The sequence below is a fragment of the Taudactylus pleione genome, unplaced genomic scaffold (genome assembly GCF_031769625.1).
Source record: "Taudactylus pleione unplaced genomic scaffold, aTauple2 ptg000393l, whole genome shotgun sequence".
Taxonomy (NCBI): domain Eukaryota; kingdom Metazoa; phylum Chordata; class Amphibia; order Anura; family Myobatrachidae; genus Taudactylus; species Taudactylus pleione.
Window position 1 is genome coordinate 1776281 of NW_028284794.1, and position 23643 is coordinate 1799923.

At 45.1% G+C, this 23643-nt stretch overlaps 1 protein-coding gene across 1 annotated transcript in view; it reads left to right on the plus strand.

Annotated features, from left to right (window-relative positions):
- Positions 1-22728, plus strand: part of LOC148506843 (uncharacterized) — a 79039-nt gene extending 56311 nt beyond the window's left edge. The window contains exons 4-6 of the mRNA XM_088446089.1: positions 5065-5427; positions 19865-19944; positions 21781-22728. Of these exons, the coding sequence (XP_088302215.1) occupies positions 5065-5427; positions 19865-19944; positions 21781-22728 (1391 nt within the window). The remainder of the gene's footprint in view (positions 1-5064; positions 5428-19864; positions 19945-21780) is intronic.
- Positions 22729-23643: the final 915 nt, after the last annotated feature.

Here is a 23643-nt window from a genome sequence, read left to right on the forward strand (position 1 = left end):
AGTGTGCGTGCGCAAGCCAGTCTTTGCGATCTGATTTTGGTTGCTCGTAAACCAATATCAGGGCACTACTTTGAGTGACAGATAGTGCTGTTTGAGGGTGGTAACTGGAGAAGGTACTTGTTAATGGGGGAGTGGTGTTGCGGACGCAGGTGTGCCAGGCCGCCAAAATGCAGTTTAAAGGGTGTGCATAATTAGCAAAGTAGCGTCATTGTACACGTCACCTGCATGTATTTCAGCCAGCGCTGATCGCAGTGCTTGCGGCAGGCTAAGGCAACCTCAAGGGCTGCGAGCAGCTCCGATGGCTCTCAATGGTCCCAATTAATCATACATTTTCCAGAGATGACGTGTGTTGCGAGTGGCAAGGGGGCGTCTTTATACACTTGCAAGCACACTTTGCCATAGCTCGCTAGAACATAGTGGGCGTCCTTATGCGACTCAGTGCAAGCACTTCATTTAAATTTCTGGCCCCTTTTTGCAAGCGAGCGGCGGCAACTTGCGAGTGAGTCTAAATGAGCTCCTTTGTCTGATAAATTTGCTATAATACATTTCTGGGTGATGGACACTCTGGTCCATATCCAATTATGTGCATGATTTTTGCGGAAAAATTACCACAGCCATCTCGAGCATTTTGTCATTAACATGCGTATGCGTGTCCTGATCTACATGTTATCCAACTGAAATGGAAAAATTACAGCGACCAATTTTCTAACAGGAACCCACATTAATTTTTTTTGAGAATGTGAAATTCAGCCTGTACCCCCCCCTAAAAAAAATAAAAATAAAAATAAGATTGGCTAACAGTACAGGGGCGGGATGTAGTAATACTTATCGCCATTGTACAGCTGGCATATGCACTAACATATGCGATCAGTAGCACAAAGGACAGCTCTTCTGATAAGAGCTGTCCTTTGCGATCTCTCCTGCACAGTGGACTTCTGGGTTTATGACCCGGGAGTCCATTTGCGCATGTGCAGTGACGGGACGGCCGCAGGGCATGCTGGGAGGGATCCGATCAGATCCCTCATACCAGCGCAATGCGGTAAAAGCCCATAGGCTTCTTTAGGGTAACGTCAGCAGTAGCTGGCGTTACCCTCCGCATCGCAGCCCGGCGGCCAGGAGATTGCTGCATACGGAAAATGCAGTAAACGGGTTTTACCGCATTTTCCATTTGGTGCATCCCGCCCTAGATGTTAATAAGGGGAATATTTACTAACGGTTGATTTTAATAAATTTTGATCATTTTAAAATTTATGAAAAGCGATGTTGTGTTTCTGCGGCTAAATCACACATTTACTAATACTTAAAAAAAACAAATAGAAAATTGACTGTTAAAAAATGTGTAATTCATCCCCAGAAACACAATTTCATCGATTTAACATCTTTCAAAATTAATTGCCTCTTACTGTCCCAAGAAAAAATATTGAGCTTTAAACATTGGACTGAAAAGGTCATGTTCTAAACTAGGATTAAGTGAGTATGGAATTATTTTTACAGGTTACGTAGTGTGACAAGGATCACATACACCAGTGTAGAAGTTTCAAATGAAAGGTTTAGTTCTCCACAGTTTTCCAATAAAGGCAGTTCTTAGCAAAATGTTAGCAGGTTACAAGTAAGTCACAGGTTATAGCACAGGTCACAGAAGTCACACACACAGCAGTGTCCAAATAGCAGATCCAGGACTCCTAACAGTATCCAACCCCTGGCCTATTGCCTGGGTGGCTAATTCACCATCAGGATTCCTGTATTCTGTGTCTGAAACCTTTTTTAAAAAAACTGACAGGTGTCAGCAATCATGCCTGCTGCTGCTCAGACTTGGACACCCAAAATACCGTTACTAGATCTCACATCCTGTAGTTCTATAACCATGTTAGGTGTGTGCTGTCCTTGTCACAGTGGATGCTACTGGACAAGTACATGTGAATGGCTACAGGGATTATAGGTGAGTAAGCCTGAGTGTCAATGTGAGTGTGCATGTATGTTTAAATGAAATTATACTTTTACGGTGTGTGAGTCTTGTCTTTATTTTAATATTTCCTTTGAATGTGAACTAGAGGTACCGGTGGCACCTTAATGCCCCATATGGTGATATGTGTGGCTCTACAAGTACTAGCATTCAGGGAGGCTTGCTTGCACCTCTAGTTCTCCAATAAAAGACAATATTATTCATGCCATTTTTATAGACAATCAACCCAGCAACCACCACCCAGGTGTGCCAGTGATAGTGTGCTAGTGATAGCCTTGGAGAGGGGACTAGAGGTCAGGTATAATACTTTGGCTGGGGGACCCAGTAAAATGGTTCACAAGTAAAAAGGTTCCCCAGCTGTGGCATTACACCCCCACTAGAAAGAGTCTGGTGCTGGTTGCGGAGAATACGGGGGACCCCTACTATTTTTGTTACCCATATTTCCACAACCAGGAGCAGCTCACTGAGCCTTGTGCTGATCGATGAAAATACGGGGTACCCCTAAATATTTTTTTCCCTGTATTTTAAGAACCAGGACAGGCTCAACAGAGGCCGCAGCTGGCTATGCTTTTAGGGTAGAAACCCACGTCTTTTTTTTTAATGTTTCCATTTTACTATTTTTATACACAAAGAAGCATGCATGGATCTCACAGATCTGTGCATATTTCTGTGTAACTCGGACTTGCTCAGGCTAGACTCCCTAGCCTGAAGCAGGTAATTTTTTATGAGATTTAAATCAGTACTAGTGTCCGACTTAAACACTTGCACTCTATTACATTAGCAAAGTTGTGTCCTCATAATGGCAAAACATCTGGATGCATGTTTTGGCATTGTGAGTTGCGGGGGTATGAGAAACATGTGAGTTTACATGTTCTCGCACACTAAGGCATACAGTATACTTGCACATTTTCCAAACTCGGACCCTATTACATTTTGCCCCTAAGGTTTTTTGATATTGACACTACAGTGTATTATGTTTTTCAAATTTAATTTTTACTTAATTCTTTGCATTTTACCCAACTTTCCATTTATAATGCTACAATTATATCACTGATTGATGACATTGACCAATGGGATTAAAGCAGCAACATAAACAAATGCTTAAACATTTATTTTTATTACCACTTTAAACCCATTAGTTATCACTGCCGGTCTTTGGTGACTTTGACAATCCACGGGTTAGTACATCTACCTCTAGATCTTTTAAATTATTGCTGTTCAGAGACCAAAAATTCACCAAACATCATGATTGGATGACAGCCGGGATGTAACTCTGCCTTTATCCAAATAATCTGTGTGTGTTCCTATAAGTGTTTTTGAAGCAACTACAGTATGTGTCGTATTGCTACATCATGCACCTGTTTTGCCCAAATTCACCTATTTAAACAAGAAATAGCTGCAACAAGTTGGCTGCATCTGTGTGGTATACACCAGTGTGTCGGTTTTGATGGGGGGTACTAGGTGTGTGACTTGGTGAATGGAGGACTGTTTTGATAAATGAAGGCTGGGTGCACAGATGTACCACTTGTCAGAATATTTTGCAGATGGTAGAGCACCTGCAGATACTGAACAGCCCAGTACTAAACCAATGGAGTGTTTTTTTTGGCAGTAACCTGAATGTACAGCCGTACACAAAGTTATGCTCCTAGCATTGCGCAGAGCTTGGATGGAGCATACAGACCGCCAGCCGGTGACTGTATATTGGAAGTGGTGCAGAATGCAAGAGGTGAACACCGCAGTGGTTGCAATATATCGCAAACTAAGTTTAACATGACTATTGTTCACTATGTCGCTTTAACACAGTGACAAGATGGCATCATGCAGGCTCAGAAGTCCTGATTGTTTAGGGAATGAAGCCTCCCTAAGGAGCCAATATGGAGACTGTGCAATATGTAGACCATATCTTCTGGTAGGAATTTAGAATATTTGTGTGTCTTAAGTGGATAAAAGTTTGACTATATTACCCTGTGTGGTTTTATATATTTTTTTTCTGGGGAAACACGTCTTTTCACGTTAAAGAGGAAGATTCCCAGGACCTGATTCAGACCCGCTCGCTTGGAAGCGTTCGCACGTAGGCAGCCGATGTTTGCATTCTGTACATGTGTACGCATCGCATTGCGCGTGTGTGTGAACCAGTCTGAGCGATCGGGAAGCGTTCACACACTGGGCATAGACAGCCCAGCAGAATGAGTGACAGGAGAAGCCATTTGTGGGTGGTGCCAGGGGCTGGCCACTGGAAACGGGGTCAGTGGATGTGCGAACGCAAGTGTGCCCGAGCGTCTTAATGCAGTTTCAGAGGCGTGCATAATTAAGAGGCAGCGTCATAGTACACGTCACCTGGCTGGTTTTTACACTGAAGTGCTCGCAGTGCTTGCGGTAGGTTATAGTCAACCACAAGCGCTGCGTTCGCTTCCAATGGTACCCGATGTACCGATGGTTGCATACACTTCCTGGAGATGACGTGCGCAAGTGGGCAACTTAAGACAGTCTGGTGGGCGTCTGCATACACAGGGCGATCGCACGCCAAGACATAGTGGGCGTGCTTATGCCTTACCGTGCGATCGCCTGCTATGCTGGGTGTGTGCCAGATTTGCATACGCTGGGTGCGTGCGAACGCATCTAGCGAGTGGGTCTGAATAGAGCCCCCAGTGTGGAGAACATGAATTTCTCAAGGAGTGTTTTCCTTAGTGCCTGAGGATCTATTTGGTGACATTTGTTAGATAATATAAAAGAAAATAGTGAATGTGTAAAAGCGTTCTTCTACTGTGGTTTTCCTGAGTATGGAGAGTAAGTTGGTGCATAGCACAAAATCTAGTCTTACAGAATGCATTGTGAATGAGGTCCTGTGCATGCAGCAAGCACATATGGATACTGCATTATTATATTGTGTGGTTCTTTGAAGAAATTGAAAGCTGAATGTGAGGCAGTCCTTATTCTCTGTTATATATCACAGGATCTTATGAGATGTATACAATGCTATAAATAGATTCCCAGCATCTAACATCCCTTTATATAGCTCTTATAGTGTTAAAACTGTGAATATTTCTTGCTGGTAATTATAAATGAAATCTGCGTCATCATTTCTCATGTTATCTTTTCAGCCTATAACATTGATCCTGAAATAATAACCCATCAGCCTGAGCCATCAGGGAGCACAGAAGACTCTGTCACCCTCAACTGCTCGTACTCCCTCCCATCAGACAGAGACCCTATGTGGATTGGAATCTACTGGAGAGTCGGCAATAGAAGTGATGTGTATGCCTACCACCCCTCCAAAGAGATGGTTCATCCCAGCTACAGAGGAAGGACAGAGCTGAGAGGACTGGCTGATCTCCATATAACGGGGGTTCAAGAAACAGACTATGATACATATTACTGCTTTGTGGTGCTCAGATACTGTGTTGGCTCTAACAATATCAGCTCAGTGATCCAATATGGGAGCCGGACATCACTGACTGCAAAAAGTAAGATTAGGTTACTATATATAGTGATACAGATTTTCATACAATTATACTTTTGTGTGACTCTGCAATTCTGTCCTTCTCTGAATCAGGCCCTAAATCTACTAATTCGTTGTCCAGTTTTGGTTTTAGAATTGGCTTTTTTTCAGCAATTGACAAAAACTGCTTAAATCACATCATTTGGGCCTGATTTTGTGCCTAGAGTATTATTAACCTCAATAACATTTATTTCCAGTCACAGCTCACAATTTTGTTCACCAATATAGGCTAAAGGCTGGCTAAACTAAGAAACAGAGCAACGGCACAAACTAACGGCAGTTATTTCTGTTTACAAATGTTTTACAAATTAGTAATATCATCAATCAAATCTCCCCAACCATAAAAACAGTGTTCCGTGCCTGCGGGTCAGATACAGTGCAGGTTACAGTGTGGGCATATTTGCCTACTTTTGAAAAAGCATTTCAGGGAGATTGTGCAAGCAGCACCTATGAGCGCGGCGGTAAAGTGGGCGTGTCCTGCTATATCTGAAGGGCGTGCCATAAAAATCACTTATAGTCATATGTAAATTAGCCCCAAAGCATTAGTAATAGTAGTCAATGTTTACTGTTTTAATAAATGTGCTCAGAGGGCGCAGCTGTATTTTTAGAGCTCCCTTATTTTGATATATCCAGTCAGTCACAGGCATTAACTGCACTCTGAAAGGGCACTCACTGATAGCCATCCATTTATTGGCTGTCAGTGAGTGCTCTTTCAAAGTGCAGTTAATAATGCCTGTGACACTCAGCACAAGCCCCCATCATGTACTGTGTATATATATATATTAGGGGTGTGCACCGGCCACTTTTCGTGTTTTGTGTTTTGGTTTTGGATCTGGATCTTTCTTCGTGTTTGGATCTGGATTGGTTTTGCCGAAACCACCCTTCCGTGTTTTGGGTTCTGGGTTTTGTGTTTTGGATCTGTATTTTTTTTAAAAAAAGCATAAAAACAGCTAAAATCAAGGAATTTGTGGGTTTTTTTGCTCCTATGCTATTATTAACCTCAATAACCTTAATTTCCACTCATTTCCAGTGTATTCTGAACACTTCACACCTCACAATAGTGTTTTTATGTCCAAAAGGTTGCAATGAGGTAGCTGGATGACTATGCTAAGAGATACGAGTGGGCGGCACAAACACGTGACCCATCTAGGAGTGACACTGCAGTGGCATACAGGATGGCAGTTTGAAAAACTAGGCCCCAAACTGTACATAATGCAAAGAAAAAAAAGGTGCAAGATGGAATTGTCCTTGGGCCCTCCCATCCACCCTTATGTTGTATAAACAGGACATGCACACTTTAACAAAGCAATCATTTCAGTGCCAGGGTCTGCCACACGTCTGTGGCTGAAATGATTGGTTCATTTGGGCCCCCACAAAACAAGCTGGCAATTAATCTGTCCCTGCACAAACTGGCTCTACGGAGGCAAGATGTCGTCCTCATCCTCCTCATCCACCGATTCCTCACCCTCTTCAGTGTTGTGTACATCCTCATCCTCACAGAGTATTAATTCGTCCCCGCTGGAATCCACAACCACAGGTCCCTCTGTACGTTCTGGAGGCTGGTCTCCCAGGAAGAGTTGATAATTCATTTTATGAACATCATCTTCTCCACATGTTGTGGAAGCAACCTCCTACGCCTTTCGCTGACAAGGTTCCCGGCTGCACTAAACACTCTTTCGGAGTACACACTGGAGGGGGGCAACTCAGGTAAAATAGAGCCAGTTTGTACAGGGACCTCCAAATTGCTTCTTTTTCCAGCCAGTACAGGTACGGACTGTCTGACATGCCTACTTCAATGCTGTCAACGATGTAATCCTTTAACAGACAGACGCACGCTTGTCGCTGCTGCTTTGAGGATGCAAGTGCGGCTACAGCCCACACAATTCACAAAGACAGAAAAAAAAAGAAGAATATTTTTATTGTTTGTGGAGCGCACTTTGAGGGTTACACCACCCTTTAACAGACAGACGCACGCTTGTCGCTGCTGCTTTAAGGATGCAAGTGTGGCTACAGCCCACACAATTCACAAAGACAGAAAATAGAAGAAGAATATTTTTATTGTTTGTGTAGCACACATTGAGGGTGTCACCACCCTTTAACAGACAGACACACGCTTGTCGCTGCTGCTTTGAGGATGCAAGTGCAGCTACAGCCCACACAATTCACAAAGACGGAAAAAAAAAAAAGAAGAATATTTTTAATGTTTGTGTAGCACACTTTGAGGGTGTCACCACCCTTTAACAGGCAGACGCATGCTTGTCGCTGCTGCTTTGAGGATGCAAGTGCGGCTACAGCCCACACAATTCACAAAGACAGAAAAAAGAAGAATATTTTTATTGTTTGTGCAGCACACTTTGAGGGTGTCACCACCCTTTAACAGACAGACGCACGCTTGTCGCTGCTGCTTTGAGGATGCAAGTGCGGCTACATCGCACACAAGACACAAAAAAATTAAAAAATTAGTTTTTTATTTTTTGGAGCACTTTGAGAGTTACACCACCCATTAACAGACAGACGCACGCTTGTCGCTGCTGCTTTAAGGATGCAAGTGTGGCTACAGCCCACACAATTCACAAAGACAGAAAATAGAAGAAGAATATTTTTATTGTTTGTGTAGCACACTTTGAGGGTGTCACCACCCTTTAACAGACAGACGCACACTTGTCGCTGCTGCTTTGAGGATGCAAGTGCAGCTACAGCCCACACAATTCACAAAGACAGAAAAAAAAGAACAATATTTATATTGTTTGTGTAGCACACTTTGAGGGTGTCACCACCCTTTAACAGACAGACGCACGCTTGTCGCTGCTGCTTTAAGGACGCAGGTGCGGCTACAGCCCACACATTTCACAAAGACAGAAAAAAAAAGAACAATATTTTTATTGTTTGTGGAGCACACTTTGAGGGTGTCACCACCCTTTAACAGACAGACGCACGCTTGTCGCTGCTGCTTTGAGGATGCAAGTGCAGCTACAGCCCACACAATTCACAAAGACAGAAAAAAAAAGAAGAATATTTTTATAGTTTGTGTAGCACACTTTGTGGGTGTCACCACCCTTTAACAGACAGACGCACGCTTGTCGCTGCTGCTTTGAGGATGCAAGTGTGGCTACAGCCCACACAATACACAAAGACAGAAAAAAGAAGAATATTTTTATTGTTTGTGTAGCACACTTTGAGGGTGTCACCACCCTTTAACAGACAGACGCACGCTTGTCGCTGCTGCTTTGAGGATGCAAGTGCAGCTACAGCCCACACAATTCACAAAGACAGAAAAAAAAAGAAGAATATTTTTATTGTTTGTGTAGCACACTTTGAGGGTGTCACCACCCTTTAACAGACAGACGCACGCTTGTCGCTGCTGCTTTGAGGTTGCAAGTGCGGCTACAGCCCACACAATTCACAAAGACAGAAAAAAAAAGAAGAATATTTTTATTGTTTGTGGAGCACACTTTGAGGGTGTCACCACCCTTTAACAGACAGACGCACGCTTGTCGCTGCTGCTTTGAGGATGCAAGTGCAGCTACAGCCCACACAATTCACAAAGACAGAAAGAAGAAGAATATTTTTATTGTTTGTGTAGCACACTTTGAGGGTGTCACCACCCTTTAACAGACAGACGCACGCTTGTCGCTGCTGGTTTGAGGATGCAAGTGCGGCTACAGCCCACACAATTCACAAAGACAGAAAAAAGAAGAATATTTTTATTGTTTGTGTAGCACACTTTGAGGGTGTCACCACCCTTTAACAGACAGGCGCACGCTTGTCGCTGCTGCTTTGTGGATGCAAGTGCAGCTACAGCCCACACAATTCACAAAGACAGAAAAAAAATGAATAATATTTTTATTGTTTGTGTAGCACACTTTGAGGGTGTCACCACCCTTTAACAGACAGACGCATGCCTGTCGCTGCTGCTTTGAGGATGCAAGTGCGGCTACAGCCCACACAATTCACAAAGACAGAAAAAAGAAGAAGAATATTTTTATTGTTTGTGTAGCACACTTTGAGGGTGTCACCACCCTTTAACAGACAGACGCACGCTTGTCGCTGCTGCTTTGAGGATGCAAGTGCGGCTACATCGCACACAAGTCACAAACACATTAAAAAATTAGTTTTTTATTTTTTGGAGCACTTTGAGAGTTACACCACCCATTAACAGACAGACGCATGCTTGTCGCTGCTGCTTTGAGGATGCAAGTGCGGCTACAGCCCACACAATTCACAAAGACAGAAAAAAAAAGAAGAATATTTTTATTGTTTGTGTAGCACACTTTGAGGGTGTCACCACCCTTTAACAGACAGACGCACGCTTGTCGCTGCTGCTTTGAGGACAGTATCATATGCAATGACAGTATACTTGTCAGAAATTGTTGGCACGTCCTTCAGTCCGGACCAGATGTCCAAACCAGCCCTTGACTTATGACACAGGCGCACGCTTGGCGCTGCTGCTATGTTGATGCACGTGCGGCTACATCGCACCAAGTCACAAACACATTAAAAAAATAGTTTTAAATTTTTTGGAGCACTTTGAGGGTTACACCACCCTTTAACAGACAGACGCACGCTTGTCGCTGCTGCTTTGAGGATGCAAGTGCGGCTACAGCCCACACAATTCACAAAGACAGAAAAAAGATGAAGAATAATTTTATAGTTTGTGTAGCACACTTTGTGGGTGTCACCACCCTTTAACAGACAGACGCACGCTTGTCGCTGCTGCTTTGAGGATGCAAGTGCAGCTACAGCCCACACAATTCACAAAGACAGAAAAAAGAAGAATATTTTTATTGTTTGTGTAGCACACTTTGAGGGTGTCACCACCCTTTAACAGACAGACGCACGCTTGTCGCTGCTGCTTTGAGGATGCAAGTGCAGCTACAGCCCACACAATTCACAAAGACAGAAAAAAAAAGAAGAATATTTTTATTGTTTGTGTAGCACACTTTGAGGGTGTCACCACCCTTTAACAGACAGACGCACGCTTGTCGCTGCTGCTTTGAGGATGCAAGTGCGGCTACAGCCCACACAATTCACAAAGACAGAAAAAAAAAGAAGAATATTTTTATTGTTTGTGTAGCACACTTTGAGGGTGTCACCACCCTTTAACAGACAGATGCACGCTTGTCGCTGCTGCTTTGAGGATGCAAGTGCAGCTACAGCCCACACAATTCACAAAGACAGAAAAAAAAGAAGAATATTTTTATAGTTTGTGTAGCACACTTTGTGGGTGTCACCACCCTTTAACAGACAGACGCACGCTTGTCGCTGCTGCTTTGAGGATGCAAGTGTGGCTACAGCCCACACAATACACAAAGACAGAAAAAAGAAGAATATTTTTATTGTTTGTGTAGCACACTTTGAGGGTGTCACCACCCTTTAACAGACAGACGCACGCTTGTCGCTGCTGCTTTGAGGATGCAAGTGCAGCTACAGCCCACACAATTCACAAAGACAGAAAAAAAAAGAAGAATATTTTTATTGTTTGTGTAGCACACTTTGAGGGTGTCACCACCCTTTAACAGACAGACGCATGCTTGTCGCTGCTGCTTTGAGGATGCAAGTGCGGCTACAGCCCACACAATTCACAAAGACAGAAAAAAAAAGAAGAATATTTTTATTGTTTGTGGAGCACACTTTGAGGGTGTCACCACCCTTTAACAGACAGACGCACGCTTGTCGCTGCTGCTTTGAGGATGCAAGTGCAGCTACAGCCCACACAATTCACAAAGACAGAAAGAAGAAGAATATTTTTATTGTTTGTGTAGCACACTTTGAGGGTGTCACCACCCTTTAACAGACAGATGCACGCTTGTCGCTGCTGGTTTGAGGATGCAAGTGCGGCTACAGCCCACACAATTCACAAAGACAGAAAAAAGAAGAATATTTTTATTGTTTGTGTAGCACACTTTGAGGGTGTCACCACCCTTTAACAGACAGACGCACGCTTGTCGCTGCTGCTTTGTGGATGCAAGTGCAGCTACAGCCCACACAATTCACAAAGACAGAAAAAAGAAGAAGAATATTTTTATTGTTTGTGTAGCACACTTTGAGGGTGTCACCACCCTTTAACAGACAGACGCTCGCTTGTCGCTGCTGCTTTGAGGATCCAAGTGCGGCTACATCGCACACAAGTCACTAACACATTAAAAAATTAGTTTTTACTTTTTGGAGCACTTTGAGAGTTACACCACCCATTAACAGACAGACGCACGCTTGTCGCTGCTGCTTTGAGGATGCAAGTGCGGCTACAGCCCACACAATTCACAAAGACAGAAAAAAAAAGAAGAATATTTTTATTGTTTGTGTAGCACACTTTGAGGGTGTCACCACCCTTTAACAGACAGACGCACGCTTGTCGCTGCTGCTTTGAGGACAGTATCATATGCAATGACAGTATACTTGTCAGAAATTGTTGGCACGTCCTTCAGTCCGGACCAGATGTCCAAACCAGCCCTTGACTTATGACACAGGCGCACGCTTGGCGCTGCTGCTATGTTGATGCACGTGCGGCTACATCGCACCAAGTCACAAACACATTAAAAAAATAGTTTTTAATTTTTTGGAGCACTTTGAGGGTTACACCACCCTTTAACAGACAGACGCACGCTTGTCGCTGCTGCTTTGAGGATGCAAGTGCGGCTACAGCCCACACAATTCACAAAGACAGAAAATAGATGAAGAATAATTTTATAGTTTGTGTAGCACACTTTGTGGGTGTCACCACCCTTTAACAGACAGACGCACGCTTGTCGCTGCTGCTTTGAGGATGCAAGTGCAGCTACAGCCCACACAATTCACAAAGACAGAAAAAAAAAGAAGAATATTTTTATTGTTTGTGTAGCACACTTTGAGGGTGTCACCACCCTTTAACAGACAGATGCACGCTTGTCGCTGCTGCTTTGAGGATGCAAGTGTGGCTACAGCCCACACAATTCACAAAGACAGAAAAAAGAAGAAGAATATTTTTATTGTTTGTGTAGCACACTTTGAGGGTGTCACCACCCTTTAACAGACAGACGCACGCTTGTCGCTGCTGCTTTTTGGATGCAAGTGCAGCTACAGCCCACACAATTCACAAAGACAGAAAAAAAATGAAGAATATTTTTATTGTTTGTGTAGCACACTTTGAGGGTGTCACCACCCTTTAACAGACAGACGCATGCCTGTCGCTGCTGCTTTGAGGATGCAAGTGCGGCTACAGCCCACACAATTCACAAAGACAGAAAAAAGAAGAAGAATATTTTTATTGTTTGTGTAGCACACTTTGAGGGTGTCACCACCCTTTAACAGACAGACGCACGCTTGTCGCTGCTGCTTTGAGGATGCAAGTGCGGCTACTTCGCACACAAGTCACAAACACATTAAAAAATTAGTTTTTTATTTTTTGGAGCACTTTGAGAGTTACACCACCCATTAACAGACAGACGCACGCTTGTCGCTGCTGCTTTGAGGATGCAAGTGCGGCTACAGCCCACACAATTCACAAAGACTGAAAAAAAAAGAAGAATATTTTTATTGTTTGTGTAGCACACTTTGAGGGTGTCACCACCCTTTAACAGACAGACGCACGCTTGTCGCTGCTGCTTTGAGGATGCACGTGCGGCTACATCGCACCAAGTCACAAACACATTAAAAAAATAGTTTTTAATTTTTTGGAGCACTTTGAGGGTTACACCACCCTTTAACAGACAGACGCACGCTTGTCGCTGCTGCTTTGAGGATGCAAGTGCGGCTACAGCCCACACAATTCACAAAGACAGAAAAAAGAAGAAGAATATTTTTATTGTTTGTGTAGCACACTTTGAGGGTGTCACCACCCTTTAACAGACAGACGCACACTTGTCGCTGCTGCTTTGAGGATGCAAGTGCAGCTACATCGCACACAAGTCACAAACACATTAAATAAAAGAAGAATATTTTTATTGTTTGTGTAGCACACTTTGAGAGTGTCACCTCCCTTTAACAGACAGACGCATGCTTGTCGCTGCTGCTTTGAGGATGCAAGTGCGGTTACAGCCCACACAATTCACAAAGACAGAAAAAAAAAGAAGAATATTTTTATTGTTTGTGTAGCATACTTTGAGAGTGTCACCACCCTTTAACAGACAGACGCACGCTTGTCGCTGCTGCTTTGAGGACAGTATCATATGCAATGACAGTATACTTGTCAGAAATTTTTGGCACGTCCTTCAGTCCGGACCAGATGTCCAAACCAGCCCTTGACTTATGACACAGGCGCACGCTTGGCGCTGCTACTATGTTGATGCACGTGCAGCTACATCTCACACAAGTCACAAACACATTAAAAAAATAGTTTTAAATTTTTTGGAGCACTTTGAGGGTTACACCACCCTTTAACAGACAGATGCATGCTTGTCGCTGCTGCTTTGAGGATGCAAGTGCGGCTACAGCCCACACAATTCACAAAGACAGAAAAAAGAAGAATATTTTTATTGTTTAAGTAGCACACTTTGAGGGTGTCACCACCATTTATCAGACAGACGCACGCTTGTCGCTGCTGCTTTGAGGATGCAAGTGCAGCTATAGCCCACACAATTCACAAATACAGAAAAAAAAGAACAATATTTTTATTGTTTGTGTAGCACACTTTGAGGGTGTCACCACCCTTTAACAGACAGACGCAAGCTTGTCGCTGCTGCTTTAAGGATGCAGGTGCGGCTACAGCCCACACATTTCACAAAGACAGAAAAAAAAAGAACAATATTTTTATTGTTTGTGTAGCACACTTTTAGGGTGTCACCACCCTTTAACAGACAGACATACGCTTGTCGCTGCTGCTTTAAGGATGCAGGTGCGGCTACAGCCCACACATTTCACAAAGACAGAAAAAAAAAGAAGAATATTTTTATTGTTTGTGGAGCACACTTTGAGGGTTACACCACCCTTTAACAGACAGATGCATGCTTGTCGCTGCTGCTTTGAGGATGCAAGTGCGGCTACAGCCCACACAATTCACAAAGACAGAAAAAAGAAGAAGAATATTTTTATTGTTTGTGGAGCGCACTTTGAGGGTTACACCATCCTTTAACAGACAGACGCATGCTTGTTGCTGCTGCTTTGAGGATGCAGGTGGAATCTAGATGGGATTTGGAACCGGGGACACACTACCTCCATCAATTGTCTAAATCCCACTGCACTAATGGCGGATACCGGACGCACATCTAACACCAACATAGCAGTCAAGGACTCAGTTATACGTTTTGCTTCAGGATGACTGCTGTCGTACTTCATCCTCATCGCTAGGGACTGTTGGAGGGTCAATTGTTTAGTAAAAGTAATGGTGTTCCTACTTCCTCTCTGGGATGATGAACAACTCCCAGCAGCAGCAACAGCACTAGGAGGAAGTGGTTCTTGATCTTTCCCTATTTTATTTTTATCGGAGAAAGTTTGGTCCTCCATTTATGTTATATTGATATATACGTGCGGCTAAGGCGAACACAAACACAGAAAATATTTTTTTATTTTTGCTGGAGAGTCATGCACTTTGTGGGTTACACCACCCTTTAAGAAATGAGCCAGCCGGCTCTTTACTTATGGGACACAGGCGCACACTTGGCGCTGCTCCTTTGTTGATGCACGTGAGGCTACTGCTCACACAATTCACAAACACAGAAAAAATATTTTGTTTTGGTTTGGACTGGAGTGTACTTTGGGGGTTACAGCACCCTTTAACGGTCAAGCCAGCTGGCCCTTTACTTATGACACAGGCGCACGCTTGGCACTACTTTGTTGATGCACGTGCGGCTACTGCGCACACAATTCACAAACACAGAAAATATATATTTTTTTGGTTTGGACCGGAATGTACTTTGGGGGTTACAGCACCCTTTAATGGTCAAGCCAGCCGGCCCTTTACTTATGACACAGGTGCACGCTTGGCACTACTGTGTTGATGCACGTGCGGCTACTGCGCACACAATTCACAAACACAGAAAATATATATTTTTTTGGTTTGGACTGGAGTGTACTTTGGGGGTTACAGCACCTTTTAACGGTCAAGCCAGCCGGCCCTTTACTTATGACACAGGCGCACGCTTGGCACTACTTTGTTGATGCACGTGCGGCTACTGCGCACACAATTCACAAACACAGAAAATATTTTTTTTTTGGTTTGGACTGGAGTGTACTTTGGGGGTTACAGCACCCTTTAACGGTCAAGCCAGCCGGCCCTTTACTTATGACACAGGCGCACGCTTGGCACTACTTTGTTGATGCACGTGCGGCTACTGCGCATACAATTCACAAACACAGAAAAAATATTTTGTTATTTGGTTTGGAGTGTACTTTGGGGGTTACAGCACCCTTTAACGGTCAAGCCAGCCGGCCCTTTACTTATGACACAGGCGCACGCTTGGCACTACTTTGTTGATGCACGTGCGCTAACTGCGCACACAACTCACAAACACAGAAAAAATATTTTGTTATTTGGTTTGGAGTGTACTTTGGGGGTTACAGCACCCTTTAACGGTCAAGCCAGCCGGCCCTTTACTTATGACACAGGCGCACGCTTGGCACTACTTTGTTGATGCACGTGCGCTAACTGCGCACACAACTCACAAACACAGAAAAAATATTATTTTTTTAGCACTTGGGGGGAGCACCCCTGATGGACAGAGCACCCCCTGGACAACACTACAGCACACCTTTAGGACTGGGACACTGCACAGGACTTTGGAGTGGACACAGCCCCTATGGAGAACTGACTGCACAACACAGTCCAGCCAGCCCCTATGGACTTTGAAGTAGTGGACACAGCCCCTATTAACAACAGCAGCACAGCACAACACAGCCAGCCCCTATGGACTTTGAAGTAGTGGACACAGCCCCTATGGACAACAGCAGTTCAGCGCAGCACAGCACAGCACAACACTACTCTGCACTACACTACACTACACAGCCCAGCCCAGCCAGCCCAGCCAGCCCTAACTCCCACCCTCCCTCTTCACTGTCCACAGCCGAGTAAGAAAATGGCGCCGACGCGGATACCTTATATAGGATCCAAAACCTGCGAGACCCGAAAGGCGGGATGATGACGTTTTGCCTCGATTTCAGATCCGAGTCAGGCGGGAAAAGTCGAGCCTGACTCGGATCTGCCTCGGATCGGGGGGGCTCGGGGGGTTTCGGATTTCAGAAATCCGAACCCGCTCACCCCTAATATATATATATATATATATATAAATATATATATATATATATATATATATGACACCATTCTGTTTGACTTACATTTTAGTGAGGCCACTGTGGGAGGGGAGAAAAGGCCACCTCACACCACTCACTGATGCCCGACACCTGAGCTGCTGTCCCAAACAGTGCAGCGCTGCTGTTACCAGGCTCCGCTCCTCCTGATGCTGCCGCGCATAAGCACTCTCTGTGTGCACAGTGCGCCCTGCTGACTAGCACCGGCCACCGCTGCCCACAACCCGCGGTGGCCGTCATGACGTCATGAGGTCCCCTCCGCAGGCCCCGCCCCCAACATTGAGGAATCGTGCATGCGCAGTCCCATTGCTTCTGAAAAACAGGAGTTTAAGTAAAGTTTGCGGGGGAATGGGAGGCTTCATTGAAAACCGGGAGCCTTCCGCTAAAATCGGGAGGGTAGGCATCTCTGAGTGTGGGTCAGATACAGTGTGGGTCAGATACAGTGCAGGTTACAGTGTTGGTCAGATACAGTGGGGGTCAGATACAGTGCAGGTCAGATACAGTGCAGGTTACAGTGTGGGTCATTTACAGTGCGGGTCAGATATAGTGCAGGTTACAGTGTGAATCAGATACAGTGCGGGTCAGATATAGTGCAGGTTACAGTGTGGGTCAGATACAGTGCGGGTCAGATACAGTGCAGGCTACAGTGTGGGTCAGATACAGTGTGGGTCAGATACAGTGCAGGTCAGATACAGTGCAGGTTACAGTGTGGGTCATATACAGTGCGGGTCAGATATAGTGCAGGTTACAGTGTGAGTCAGATACAGTGCGGGTCAGATATAGTGCAGGTTACAGTGTGGGTCAGATACAGTGTGGGTCAGATACAGTGCAGGTCAGATACAGTGCAGGTCAGATACAGTGCAGGTTACAGTGTGGGTCATATACAGTGCGGGTCAGATATAGTGCAGGTTACAGTGTGAGTCAGATACAGTGCGGGTCAGATATAGTGCAGGTTACAGTGTGGGTCAGATACAGTGCGGGTCAGATACAGTGCAGGTAACAGTGTGGGTCAGATACAGTGCAGGTTACAGTGTGGGTCAGATACAGTGCGGGTCGGATATAGTGCAGGTTACAGTGTGGGTCAGATACAGTGCAGGTCAGATACAGTGCAGGTTACAGTGTGGGTCAGATACAGTGTGGGTCGGATATAGTGCAGTTTACAGTGTGGGTCAGATACAGTGCAGGTCAGATACAGTGCAGGTTACAGTGTGGGTCAGATACAGTGCAGGTTACAGTGTGGGTCACATACAGTGCAGGTCAGATACAGTGCAGGTTACAGTGTGGGTCAGATACAGTGTGGGTCAGATACACTGCTGGTTACAGTGTGGGTCAGATACAGTGTGGGTCAGATACAGTGCAGGTTACAGTGTGGGTCAGATACAGTGCGGGTCGGATACAGTGCGGGTCAGATACAGTGCAGGTTACAGTGTGGGCCAGATACAGTGCGGGTCGGATATAGTGCAGGTCAGATACAGTGCAGGTTACAGTGTGGGTCAGATACAGTGTGGGTTGGATACAGCGCAGGTCAGATACAGTGCAGGTTACAGTGTGGGTCAGATACAGTGCAGGTTACAGTGTGGGTCAGATACAGTGGAGATCGGATACAGTGCGGGTCGCTTACAGTCCTGATTGCATACAGGGCCTGATACAGCAAGGATCGCTGATGCGATCGCTGCAGCAAGCATGTTCACAGTTCTGCTGTGAAATTATGCAAATTAATACAATCGCAATGCCGCCGCTGCACAACATAAAGGCACCCACTTCCCTTTACTCACATCCGTAATACCCTGCAAGTCTGCAAAAACATTGGTACCATCGAGTACCATCAGAGCCTCACACACAATTACGGCCGGTCAGACCTAACTCACAGACTGCTAAACTTCCTGTTGGTATCTAGAGCTCAGGCTGCATATGCCGTCGCAGGGGCTTAATTATTCATGCCCCTATAGTCGTGTGGAAACGCACTGATACGCCTGCGTTTTGCCAACCACCACCCCGTCACCACCCCCAAACGGTACTTCCTGTCAATCACTCTGCGATGGGTCTGCCTGCAATAATACAGTCTCTGCAATCAGTCGGTTTAGTAAAAGCTGCAATAGCAGCATAAATATACTGTAGGTCATAAAACCATAAAGAAAACAGAGACAGCAACGCGTTTCGTCTATGCTGTAGACTTTTTAAAGCTTGACCACTATATGTATTCATCTAATTAAACTAAGTTACAGTATTTGGCATAACATCAATGCCAATTTACAGAAACATTATCTAAGAATATATAATTATACTAGGTCTTCTAATGAATTATTGAGACATCATTTTCTTAGGTCTCTAATGGATCCATTTGCTATGGGGCAATAAGGAATCTATTTATTTCACATATGTGACTTGCAACAGATATTTTATCCTATTGATGTAATAATAATATTTTTATTTTCCAGTATATGTTATGGTGTATGTATATGTTATTTATTTAATTGATATTTTTCATCATATCTGTATCAATTACAGCTCTGCAAAGTGTTAGAGCATACCTGCCTACTCTCCCAGGACTGTCGGGAGCCTCCTGAAAATCGCGTGCCGCTCCCGCCACTCTGCAAGAGTAGGCAAGTCACCTGCATTGTCAGCCGGCCCCCCTGATCCACCTTAAATTGGGCAGTTTGGGGGTCAACTACGCTATTCGCGCTGAATTGCATCATTGTAGCCCCCCCCTGCTTTTTAATGCCGGTAATATTAGCATTGTAAAGCAGGGGGCGGGGCTGCAATGATGCAATTGCATGGACACGCCCCCCACTCCACCCACTTCAGCCGCCCCAACCCTTCTTGTTTTGTTGACATTCTGAGCATTAATTTCTCATTGTGACATTTCAGATGTCGTTAATTTCGACATTCTGAGGATGTCAACATGTTGCCTATTGACATGTTGAACCATGCCGACAGTCTTGTGTCAGCATCATGGTGCCGACATTAAGGATGTCAAAATGGTAACTGTTGTGATTGAATCCACCCTTGTTGTGGTGAACAGTACAATAGCACACCTGGCCTTCACACATACTGGGGCTGATTACCATCTAGGTGGCCCATAGATAGGTGGGGAGGCAGCATTTTTTGTGTGAGGAACCCATCAGGGGTGATTGAGTGATGATGCAAATTGTGTCTGTTCTCTAATTTTCTCTCATATCTTACAGATCAACTTCCATCACATCATTGTCCACAAGCTGTAGTGATTGGGGTTTATGCGGGGATCAAACTCCTCATCCTCCTTCTGGTGATACTGGCTTTAGTCTACAGAATGAAAAAGTAATGGTGTAAAATAAAAATGTGACCATAAAGAGAACACATTGGTTTATCCTTAATGACTTTATCTAATAGGGGTTTATTTTTTTATCTCCTTACTATGATGTCTAGTTAACAACTATAGTTATTCACTGTTTTTAGCAATTTGCAAATGAGTAGTTTATTGAACAGTGTTGTCCACATGTTGAGCACTTTGCTGGTCTTGCTCCAGTAACAAGATCAGTGCTGTGATAGAAATAGATAAAATATAAAATAAGAAATATGTACCAGCCCTATCTCCAGACAACAAGTCCAGACAACATATACTGTATAACAAGAAAGCCAGTAGTGAGGTTATAAATGGTCAATAACACCCGCACCCTCCTTCCCCACCGAGGTGACCTTGTCTATGTTGAAAAACACTTGTACTCATCAAGCAAAGAGGACGCCACCTTAAAGAGTTGAACTGAAGACAAGGGGTATTTACATCATGGGGCCAAATTCAATTCAATTCGAAGATGAATAGCTGAGGGAGGAAGATTCGGTAGCTATTCAATACAATGCGCTGTGTACCTTGTCAGGAATTGGTTCAGTCAGAGAATGCCGGTTCTCGCAAGTTAACCTGGGTGTTTAGGCGGTATTCTCTGACTAAAGTGCCGGGCATGCGGCTGTTAGCGCCATGCTAAGCCGGCAAACAGCTGCACGCCCGGTACTTTTGTTGGATTTCTCCACGCATCCCCAAGGGGGTGTCAGAAGAAATCCTTTAACCTCCCCAAACATCGCTGTGTATTGAACAGCTTTGGGAGCTCCCTCCCACGGCTATTCAACATGACACTGAATTAAATTTGGCCCATGGTGTCTAGTTCTCCCCCCAACTAAAGTAAAGGGAAAGATGTAGCGGAATTGGTATGAAATACCGCCGGCCGCATGATTTGATTCCCGGCAGCGGCAGCCCGACATCAGCAGAGATCCCGGCAGCAGAAGCCTGACAGCGCTGGAAATCCCGATAGTGGATAGGTGAGTATCTACTAACCTAACCCCCCTAACCCTAACCCTTCTTAGGGGTGCCTAACCCTAACCTCCCCCCCAAGTGCCTAACCCTAATCCCCCCTCTAAGTGCCTAACCCTAACCACCCCCTTCCCCGCTGCCTAAATCTAAGTCCCCCGGGTGGGTGCCTAACTCTAAAACCCCCCGAGGGTAAATAACCCTCCCTCCCCCTAGCCTATCCCTAACCTTCCCAGGGGGGTGATTATCCCTAAGTCCCCACCGGGAGCCCTAAACCTAACCCTCCCCCCCACGGCTGTCCGCTCGCGGCGCCCGGCATCACTACGATCGAGATGCCGGGCGCCGGTCTCCCGGCGTCGGGGAAATGCCAGGCGTCTACATCTAGACGCCCGGCATTTCACCCTTGATGGGATATGACAGACGGGAAGCCGGCTGCTGGTATTTAGGCAGTCGGCTTCCCGATTGCATACCGATGTAGCAACTCTCATAAAAGTAAATGGTATTTAAACAAACTACAGCCCAAGCTGAATAAATCTTTATTACAAAATACTTTGGAGAAATAATTTTCTTCCATACAGGACAGATGCATCCTCATTCACCAGTATCCTGCGCTATATGTGGTGTCTAATTTGCACCTTGCATTTCGCATAGTGTGAATTAGACACCACACATAGGTATTTTTCTGCCTTTTATACTATACAGCATCGATGTGGAATTGCGTCTTTTTCGTATCACAGCCTCACACAGACAGGATTGTTATAATGCACTGTGGCCGTACAATTTGTACTGTTCTCGTAATCATGGTGTTCTGTAATTCGCAAGACGCTGCATGACGAGACACATGGTGGGATGCATGGCAGGACACATGACAGGACACATGACGGGACACATGACGGGACACATGACGGGACACATGACAGGACACATGGTGGGACACATGACAGGACACATGATGGGACACATGGTGGGACACAAGACGGGACACATGACAGGACACATGGTGGGATGCATGGCAGGACACATGACTGGACACATGGTGGGACACATGATGGGACACATGACGGGACACATGACGGGACACATGACGGGACACATGACGGGACACATGACGGGATGCATGGTGGGATGCATGGCGGGACACATGACGGGACACATGACGGGACACATGACAGGACACATGACAGGACACATGACAGAACACATGACGGGACACATGACGGGACACATGACAGGACACATGACGGGACACATGGTGGGATGCATGGCAGGACACATGACAGGACACATGACGGGACACATGACGGGACACATGGTGGGACACATGACAGGACACATGGTGGGATGCATGGCAGGACACATGACGGGACACATGGTGGGACACATGACGGGACACATGACAGGACACATGACGGGACACATGGTGGGATGCATGGCAGGACACATGACAGGACACATGACGGGACACATGGTGGGATGTATGGCAGGACACATGACTGGACACATGGTGGGACACATGACAGGACACATGACGGGACACATGACGGGACACATGATGGGACACATGACGGGACACATGACGGGACACATGACGGGACACATGATGGGACACATGACAGGACACATGACGGGACACATGGTGGGATGCATGACAGGACACATGACGGGACACATGGTGGGATGCATGGCAGGACGCATGACGTGACTCATATAGTAACGGCTCACGGTCTCATGCCAATTCCTCAGATTAGCGTTCTTGTCTCATTGCTATAGCATACACTAGCAGCGTACAGGGTATGTACAATGCACCTTGTGCTTTTAGTACATTCGCAGTGTGAATTCAGTAAAAAAACAACAACTGAGCTACCGGACATATGGCGCGGCTGTGTCGCGTTTTCATGTGCGTGCTAAGCAGGGCTGTTTGGTGCTATTTGAGGTTAGGTGTACGTGGACACATCTGTGTAACGCAGACTAACACTTTTCAGTCAGTGAAATACAGTACTTGTTCTAGATATGACATAGGGCCTTATTCACACATAGACGCAATGCCCATTTTTACCCAGGTTGAGCGATTGTTTGTCACTGCACATGCATGTAAGCCGCACTATGCACCGTGCAGCCATTGGTTTGCGATTACGCACACACAGAGGATCCATTCACATACTGTATATCTGATTGGTTAGCTGCACAACAAGACTTGAGTCATCCAGCAATGGTCAGTGGTACCCGGTGTCTGCGGAGTGGGTTAGGGTATTAGCTTTATAGGGTTAGGAGAGAGTTACAGTGAGAGCATGGTCACGGTGGATTACTGTGCACAATATCTTCATCATTTTCTTTCTTGATCTGATGAAATGTATAAATCATTTTTTACATTTTGTTTTTTCAAAGATCTTTGAGTTTTTTATGTTGTCTATTTTTTGTGAATAAGAAACAGTTTTCTGTAGATCCCTTGTCTGTATTATATCCAGGCCACAGCGGCCTCCCTCCTGGAGTACCAGGACCCCAGTGACAGATACTATGACACCCCTGCGGTCTCTATAATTAATAAATGGTCCCTTTATTCCCTGACCTTTGTGCTGAAGTTTAAATTAAACATGTTTTTCCACAATACTTAATTTACTAATTGCAAAGTGTATTAAGGGCCATCCGGCATCATCCTCTGCAATAAACTCTGCTTCATCTGTATGA